The sequence below is a fragment of the Macadamia integrifolia genome, unplaced genomic scaffold, assembly GCF_013358625.1.
Source record: "Macadamia integrifolia cultivar HAES 741 unplaced genomic scaffold, SCU_Mint_v3 scaffold664, whole genome shotgun sequence".
Classification (NCBI taxonomy): Eukaryota; Viridiplantae; Streptophyta; class Magnoliopsida; order Proteales; family Proteaceae; genus Macadamia; species Macadamia integrifolia.
In genome coordinates this window covers 223,991-233,117 of record NW_024870509.1, presented here as the reverse complement: position 1 = coordinate 233,117, position 9,127 = coordinate 223,991, and the positions used below count along the sequence as shown (strand labels likewise).

Below are 9,127 nucleotides of genomic sequence, written 5' to 3'. Positions count from 1 at the left end.
CGCAACCAAACACGCCGTTTATTCTTAGATCACCTTCATTGCAAGAACCTTTGGCCTACAAAGAAAATGTAGTAACTGGTAACAATGGAGGACGTGAAGAAGAGAAAGCTCGATGAGACGAGTAATGGGCGGTCTTCGCTTTCGGCAGAGCAGCTTCGTATGCTTCTTGACCCCCTCAGAAGAGACCAGTTGCTCGATCTTCTTCTCAAGCTGTAAGATATATAACTGAAAACCCAATATCCCTGTTGTTCGATTTTTTCTTTCTTTCTAGCTATGATGTTGTGTCATGTTTGTGTTCTTATTTTAGATTTTTGGTTTGTTTTATATTATTGTAGTGTGAGTTCTACTTTGCGTATTTTTTCATTTTTCATTTTTGGGGGGGGGGGGGTAGTATAATAGGAGGCCATGCGGGTTTAATCTTTGTAAAAAACACCTCCTGGTTCCATATGGGTTTGGGTGAACTAACGACGCAAACGCATCTTAATTTGTACACGAAAACCTTCCCTGAAAAATTGAAAGTTGTCATTCAATTTTTTTTCTCATTTTTATTACTTCTTTTTAGTTAACACTTTCAATTTGTTATTCTGGGTTCTTTTCTATTCAATTGGAGCCATTTCTGCAATTTTCCTTTTTGATCATTTTAGTAGTGTTGATTTTGTAAAGCAATAGCAGGATGCTGGAACCTGGATGAAAGGTGTATATTGAACTTGTAATTTATTTTCGAAAGAAAAAAAAATCATAATTTAAATAAGAAGTCCAAGGTTTTCAAACTGTTAAAACTATAAAAGTTAATTCTGTAAATGTTCTCTTTAGTTTGCCTTGTACTTTTAACCCACATGTGGTTTGTCTTGCATTTTTACATTTCAAGTCAGAATAAAACTATTGCATGGTCTGTTATTTTCTTGTTTCTGCTCTCCACCACTCAATATTTTCTTTTTGCCCACTTTGTCCTTTGGTTGTCATGCATTTCATCTGGATTATTTAAGTCATTAGGTTGATGTTAGCACTTGGATGGGCAATGAGTTTTCCAGGCTGGCAATTCTGTTACTCCATTTTTTCTATTGTATTCCTATTCATCACTAATGTAAAACTAATCCCAAACCATAAGAACTCCAGTGGGAAACTAGCTTGTGATAGGATCACAGGAGAAGTACACGAACCAGATTAGGAGAAAGGTTAATAACTTGATAGAAACAATTCATGTGGCTATGAACTCTGGTTGAATAGACTAGTTAACAAGGGAAATTTTTCTGCAAAGTGTGCTTTGAAATTACCAGTTGGATTTCGACCTATGGAAAAATTCTTTTGCGGGTAGGATTGAGCAATACTGCAGAATCTATACGCAGAATTCTGGGGATTATAACTTCAGTCAACTCGATTAGCAAACAATAACCAGGATTCAGAGAACGAATGAAGTTCAAAAATCAGAATTTTAAAGGAGTCAAATTCAAGTAGGATTTCTGAAATCCATTAGAATCTTAGGTTTTGAAAAACTGGACAACTGAAATCATATGTTAACTTATGAACTGATTTTAATGATGAAAAATCGAACAACATTCAGATTCAGAAATAGAAGGATTAAGTTCCAGAATACCCAGATTTGGAAGAAGTAATAATGAGAAGTAGGAGGAAGAAAAATAGCAGAAGAAAAGAGGGAGGAAAGATCACACCTAGGTGAAAGATGAACGAAACTTGAAGAAGGAGAAGGAGGGAGATCGGTTTTGGAACACCAATCCTGTATGCACTGCTCAACAACACCGAAACTTTAAGAAAATTCAAAATTCTTCACTCAAAACATGTCATTCTCTACCAACTACATCTCAGCTACGGTCACGGATGATTCTTGTGGAAACACCTCTTACAGAAGTGACCTTTCTTGCCACAATAGCAACACAATCTTTTTTTAGCCACTTGTTGCCCTTGGAAATCTGGTTTCTTTTCTTCAACCTTACAAGACTTAATTTTCCGTTCTTCAATCTTGGGTGTAGGCACTTCCTTCAAGTTACTGTACTTTTCTTTGTTTTTCTTGGCATCATAGTTGTCAAGAAGTAAATGTTTGCATATTTGTTATTTCATTTACTTACAATATTATTCATAGATAAGAAAATACCCCCTATTTGAATTCAATAACAATAGTTTAAAAATATTCTACCCAAAAAAAAAAAAAAAATAGTTTAAAAATCAAATTCCAAAAAGATAAACAGTAAACCCCCTAGTCCAAGAACAAAAACTGGATTTTTGGTTGGAGGGGCAATTTTCAACTTTCAAATGTTGGGGGGTTTTCTCAATTCTAAATTTTTTATAAATTTTATCATGGTAAAATATTGCTACTAACCAAAAGTCTGGTAAAATAATCTTTTGTTTTGACGTCCATAAAATTATTTTCGTTCATTCGATTTTAACGACATTCATGCAATTTAAGATAAGTTTGACCAGAACATAACTTTGTCATTACAACTCAGATTTAAATAATCTTAGACTTGTTGGGAAGTTGGTTTTGTGCTATACCTAATGCAAAAATTTTCATGTAAAAGTAAACCATTTGACCAGTCAAACTTATTATAGAACAAGAGCATTTATTTAAATGTTGATTTTTATGACTTAATGTGACTTATTGTTGATTTTCTATGTTTGATCACTTGATGTGGCTTAATGTTGATTTTTTATGATACAAGGTATGTGTAGCATACTAAATAATGATAGAAAAGAGGGAAAATAAAAAATAACAATTGTTCACCTTAAGGTGAGGCGCCTTGTCGCCTAAGTGCTTAGGCAGCGCTCCAATGCCTTAGTTCACCTTGGTGCCGTGCCAACTATGCTTACTACCTTGATGGAAGTTTACCATCTTATGGAAGAACACTCTCTCATATTGAATTTGGAGTCTAATATACATATTTACTTTCAACAAGGAATGGGGTTCAAATTTAATCTCATTTGGTAGCATTGTCATCAAATGTGGGAAATTGGTTTGCAGGCATGGGTGGAAAAACTATTTGAAATATTTACTTAGGTTGGTTGTAAGGCGGGGATTATTATCTTCTGTACATCATGAGTCAACAACTCAATGGGAGACGCTCCTTTGCCTTCCATTTAATGTTCTTTTTCCTGGTGATGAGAATATTGAAGTTGGTTTTCTCTGAAACCTCGTCTTCATGTCAGGAGAAAGAGGGCATGTTAGTGTTGCCCCTGATTGAATGCTGTATGAATTGACTCTGTGCATGTGGGTGTGTTTGCATGTTGAGCTTTGCAGCGGGTCCTAGTATCCTTCAGCAGGTCCGAATACTGATTAAATGCTGTATGAATTGACTCTATGCATGTGTATGTGTTTGCATGTTGAGCTTTTCAGCGGGTCCCAATATCCTTCAGTTGCAGAAGAAATTAAAAGTATTGCAAGTGCTGATCCAATCCATCGAAAGCTATTCATTCGGGGCTTAGCTTGGGACACCACTTCAGAGACCCTGTGTGCTGTGAGTGCATTGCTTGATTGTGTGTTTCCAATGTCTGCTGAGTGATTGCCTGATGAAATAAGAATTCAGCCAAAACTATAAATCAGTTGGAGAGATGATCTGCATCATGTTTCCTGTCTTTAGAACATTAAGATATATTCAAAACTTATTATATGTCTTATGATCCAGGCATTCCAAGTGCATGGGGAAATCGAGGAAGGAGCTGTGATCATTGACAAAGCCACTGGAAAATCTCGTGGGTATGGGTTCATCACGTATAAACACATGGAGTCGACTCAAAGTGCATTGAAGGAACCTAGCAGATTGATTGACGTAAGTAGAAAACTCACTGGTGATAGGTTGCAAAGGGTTGTTTGGTGTCAGGAAATGGTGGTTTGGATGTTTGACTGAGCTTTTCTTTCTCTTTGGGCCCTGTTGTCTACTCTTTTTTTTTTTTGAGCTCTTCCTCCCTCCCAACTAGGATTTCCTGCCTTATTTTTTTCCTTCATCCTTTCATAGAGTCCTGACTCCCCTGAAATAGGGAATTCTTATGTATTTTGGGTTGTGACATGTTTTTTTTGTCATAATCAATAAAAGTGAAAGACTTGACTCACATTTGTTTCCATCCTTCTAAAGAAGAAGGAAAAGAAAAAGTAGAAAATGGTGGTTGAAACTGTTTTGCTACCTATTCATGTATTTCCTTGAGGTATGCAGATCAGTCTTTGCAATATGAAGGTTCAGTTTCAACATGTGAGGGCCTGCATGATTTTTTTACCACATTTTTTAATGTTTATCTGGGTATAGCATCAATTTGCGTTTTGAATGCATTCTGTGATTAGCTGCGTCTTTTATAGATGGGGTTTATTTCTTGGTTTTTTGAATATTTACAAAGTGCTTACATTAGAAAAAAATATGTATCAGGGTCGCTTGGCTGTCTGTAACCTAGCTTGTGAGGGCCTAAGTAGTGCAAGCATAGCCCCTGATCAAGCGCTGAGGAAGATCTATATTGGAGGCCTTTCTCTGGAAACCACAAGTGAGATTTTGCTCAACTTTTTTGTTAGGCATGGTGAGATAGAAGAAGGTTCAGTTGCTTATGACAAAGATACCAACAAATCTCGGTACAAAACTATACATCCTTTTTCTCTGCATTGTTGATAACAATTTGTTCTGCAATTTGGTGTTTAACATTCCCGTGGCTTCATCTTTATTTTGAGCTTTCATGTGATTATAATATATTTCCTCTTTTGCATGCAGTGGCTACACTATTTATTTATTTATTTTAATTTTTTTTTTGGAGTGTGCTATTTTGCATTTGTTTATCTTCATCTCTCTTTATAGCTTTGACGACTATATAGTCTCTCTTCTGTTGCATGCAGCGGCTTTGGCTTCATTACATACAAGACAGTGGAGGCTGCAAGGAAGGCCATAGATGATCCAAATAAGATTCTTGGGGTGAGTGAGATAGCCCATTGATGTTATCACTTGGATGGTTTTTCCTATAGATCACCTCTATGCATGAATTTTCCTATAGATCACCATTATGCATGGTTCTAATATACTATTAGTGCCTTCTACCATTAACACGCTGAGGCTACACATGTTTTGGATTGTCTTGCATGGACAGTGGTAACTCATGTATCCTTGTATTACGGCAGAAAACTTTTATGCAATAGTTCTGTGAAATAGTATCGAGAGATCCATTAATACATGGTTTCTTAGATTTTAATTTAGTTAGAGAGTGGGCTTAAATTGTACTTGTCAAATACAAATGGAAATATTGGGTAATACTTTTCTGCATAGGCATCTTTGCCCAAAATTTCAATCCTATGAGGCAGTTTTTCCAAAGGATTATTTATTTATTTATTTTTTTTTTCTCTGTTAAATATTTTCCCTTTCATGTCTCTGCTGTACAATGATATGATGTTTTTTTGACTTCATTTTCATGTAATAGTTTGCACTTTGCAGAATGCATTCTGCCATACTTTAATGTGTTCTTCTTAGTGGTGTTCAATACTGTATGTATTTGGGTATTTCTTTTTTGTTATTACAAGGAAACCCCCTGATGCAGTTGCATTAGACATTAATCCCATATAGAGGCCTTTGCACAAGCTTGGGAGGCTCACAAGGAGGTGGTGGCAGTCCAATGGGCTGAAATTGATCTTTGGGCATTTATATTATAGGCTGGGGTTTATTTTTGTGTGTGTGTGTGGTGGGGGGGGGTTCAATGTAATGGGCCTAATTTATAAGTTGATAACTAGGGAGAAAGTTAGTACATGGGATAGTTAAGTGGAGTGATTGAGTTGGATTAAAATACTTAATAGCTAGATAGAATTCTTTTTTTGAGTATATTTACTTTATTGAGTGTGTGAGTGTGATTAGGAGTCTTTTTATTCTACTTTTATTGTATTATTTATTTATTTATTTATTTTTTCTGGAACTTGACAAAACTGAGATATCTAAAAGCAGGGCAGGATCTGTTGAAAAAATTTTCTGCGTTCAAGAAAGAGTTTTAAGAATGAGACCTATTTCATTCATTTCAGTGTGTATAGAATAAAAAAATTAATATAGAGCTTGGTTAATGAGCAGGCTCGCAACTCTAATTCTTTGAGCTGCAAACAAATCAGGAAACTCATCAAACATGCCTTCAGAGATCACCATCTGATTCCTCATCATCTTCATACTCCAGGAGGGGAGACTCATTTGTCACACTGCAGTGCTTGCTGAGGTCTTGGCATAGAATTTTGCTTACTTCTCCCGTTCTGACAAATCCTTTCTTTATCAACTCGGACAACTCATCTTCGGTTTCTTCAAGTAACCTTCCACAATAGGAGGATATGTCTTTTGATCTTGCTTGCCAATGGTCAGGTTGTTCCAATCATCCACTCTGATCCATTCTCGTCTAGTGGAATCTAACTTCTCTAGAGTATAATCTTGCATCTTTTCACAGAGCTCATCCAAAAGTTCTACCACTCTGAGCTCACTGACTCTGTACTCAATTAACTTTTCTATGCGTTGGCCTTTTGAGTCCAAACGATGTCTCATATCTAATGGTTCCTTGGTTTCTCTTTTGGAATTCCAAGCTCCAGCTCCTCCCAATTGCATTGCAAGCTGAACATTTATCATTGATGCAAGCAATGGAGACGAAAATCGTGAAAATAGTGGCGACCCACACCAGAGATCTTGGAGGGGGTGTGATTAGGAGTCCTTTTATGAGTCAATTTAAGAATTTTAGAAGGACCTTATATATATGTAGTACACTAATACACCCCCATCAATTAGAGATGATTTGAGTAAAGAATACGATGTTTGTAAGAGTTTTGGTATTGTTTAGCAGTGCATACAGGATTGGTATCCCATTCCTAATTTCTTCTCTCTTCTACCTTCCAAGCAAATTAATCTCATCTATTTTCCCTCCCCCTCCATCAATCTGATATCCTTCCTTAACAGTGCAGTTGCTTTATCTCAGATTTGATCATTGGGCCTGCTTGCAAATGAGATCCATATTTTGGATTTTCAGATTGCATTACCCCTCCCCCCCCCCTCAACCAATAACCCGTCCAACCCAAACCTGGATTGTGAGGTGGGACTCAATCCCATGCCTCCACTATGAACAGCTGGAGAGTTACCACCTGGCTGAATGTGACACCTCAAGGATGGATATTATAGTATATAGATTTTATACAGTTGACAATTTCCTTTGTGTTATTGACAAAAATATGCCAATTATATTGTGATGAACTTTACTACTGAGAATTTATAAATTACAATTTTAGGGAGAGCTGTTGATTGTGGCATTAAATAACCCGCATCTTGCAGCTTTTGCCTTTATCAGAACATTTCAACATCAAGTTCAGTCTTAATAATACTAACCAATAGCAGACAAATCAGGACTGCTATTGACAAAACCTAATTCAGCCTTGATAATACTAACTAACAACCAATAGAAAAAAAAAAAAAAAAGGACTGATAACAGAATTTCCATGAGAGAACAGGAGTGAGATTCCTAGTAAGACCAGCAGCCTCTTTTTTTCTCTGCTTCTGCATCAATTCCTTGGTAATGCTAGTTTGCAAGTTGCATTACTAGTAATGCTAGGAGGACCCACCCCCCCCCAGTGCACTTGCAACACATGGTATCCCGTATCCCCCTCTATTTCATTTCCTTTTTTTTTCAGGAACTTTTGATTCCTTGAAATCCAATCCATTGTGAGGTTCTCTAGGTGGTTGGGCTCCCCTAGACATTTCCCTATCTATGATAGAAGCGGCAATAATATGACCAGTACTAAAAGTTGTACTACAATTGAAGCTTTGAACCTTATTCTTTGTTTTAATGTTCTATGGAGGTGCTTGCCTATCAGCCTATGGCTCTTATGCTTTAGTGCATTATACATATTTTTCTTCTGTATTATTTATTAATTTTATTTTAGCTTGGAGATTACATAAAATTTATTTCATCTATGAATCCCCCATTACACTTGTATGCAAAATATGATGCTTTAAAATGAGGTATTTGGAGGTCATAATAATTTTTAAAAGACTGAAATACAATCATTTAGTTTTGGTGAAACGAAACAAGATTTTTTTTTTTTTTTTTTTTTTTTTTTTTTTTTTTTTTTACGTGAATAAATGGAACAAGTTATTATTCATTCACATTTCTCTGACAAATGAAATGAGCCCATTTTTGGTGAAAGATCATTTTTCTTGGATTTTTGTGGCAAAGCAAATGAAATCGTTCCATCGCAAATGACAACTATCAGCGACGTTAAGTTTTATGTTTTTATCTTTTTGGATTTCCTGACTTATTTTGGATGAACCACTCATTATCCAGTGGGTTGCCCAGATGGTTAGGGCGAATTGGGGATTGTGTGGATAGGCGTACGGTCCCATATTCGATTCCCCATCTGTGCTTTTGTGATTTAAGTGGAGACCGTGGTGGTGGGTTGCTGTGCTCGTCCCCCCGAGGATTAGTCGAGGTGCACGTAAGCTGGCCCGGACACCTTGGTTAACCAAAAAAAAAAAAGTCCTAGAATGGTTAATCATTGAGTTGGGGGCTCGTTGTTTACACTGGAATTCATTTCCATGGTTCCAATTTGGAAGTTTGAGTGCTCTACAATTTGGAAGTCTACTTTAATCCGATAGTTTCCTCTTACTGCCTACCTTGCTGTAATTTTTAGAAAGCATTCTTTAATTTCTTTCCTCTTTGGTATGCTACCTTTTGTTGTAGGGAAGGAACATCACCGTGAAAGTTGCTGACACTCAGAAGGGAAAAGTGGTACAAACACAGCTACCAGCAGCAATGGTCCCTATAGCCATACCCATGACAGCAGGATATGCCCAACAGACACAGGTTGTTAAAACTGCTTCTGTTGGTTATTCTGCTTACCCTCCATCTGTAGCAGCATATCGTAGTTCTGCTTACCCGGATCATGCTGCCGCAGTTGCTGCTCCATACCCACCACAAACTCAGATTTCTTATTATGCTCAGGTTGCTATCAAGAAAGAACCTGTTGAACTTCCCACTGCAGCACCAGCTGGAGTCAGAGGGTACCCTTATTATATGCCAAAACAATGAATCTATAACTAGAGCCTTGATGGAAGCATTTTTTTTTTCTGTATGGAACATAGCGTATTTGCAAGGCCTCCCAAGTCCAAGCATGTCTTCTTTTTTTTTTTTTTTGGGGGGG

General features: G+C 36.8%; 1 protein-coding gene across 1 annotated transcript; it reads left to right on the top strand.

Annotated features, from left to right (window-relative positions):
- Positions 1-9,083, top strand: LOC122069605 (UBP1-associated protein 2C-like). Its single transcript, XM_042633659.1, has 6 exons — positions 1-212; positions 3,347-3,467; positions 3,636-3,779; positions 4,368-4,564; positions 4,823-4,898; positions 8,668-9,083. Exons 1-6 carry the CDS (start codon positions 85-87, stop codon positions 9,013-9,015), a joined length of 1,014 nt encoding a protein of 337 aa, XP_042489593.1. The 5' UTR covers positions 1-84; the 3' UTR covers positions 9,016-9,083.
- Positions 9,084-9,127: the final 44 nt, after the last annotated feature.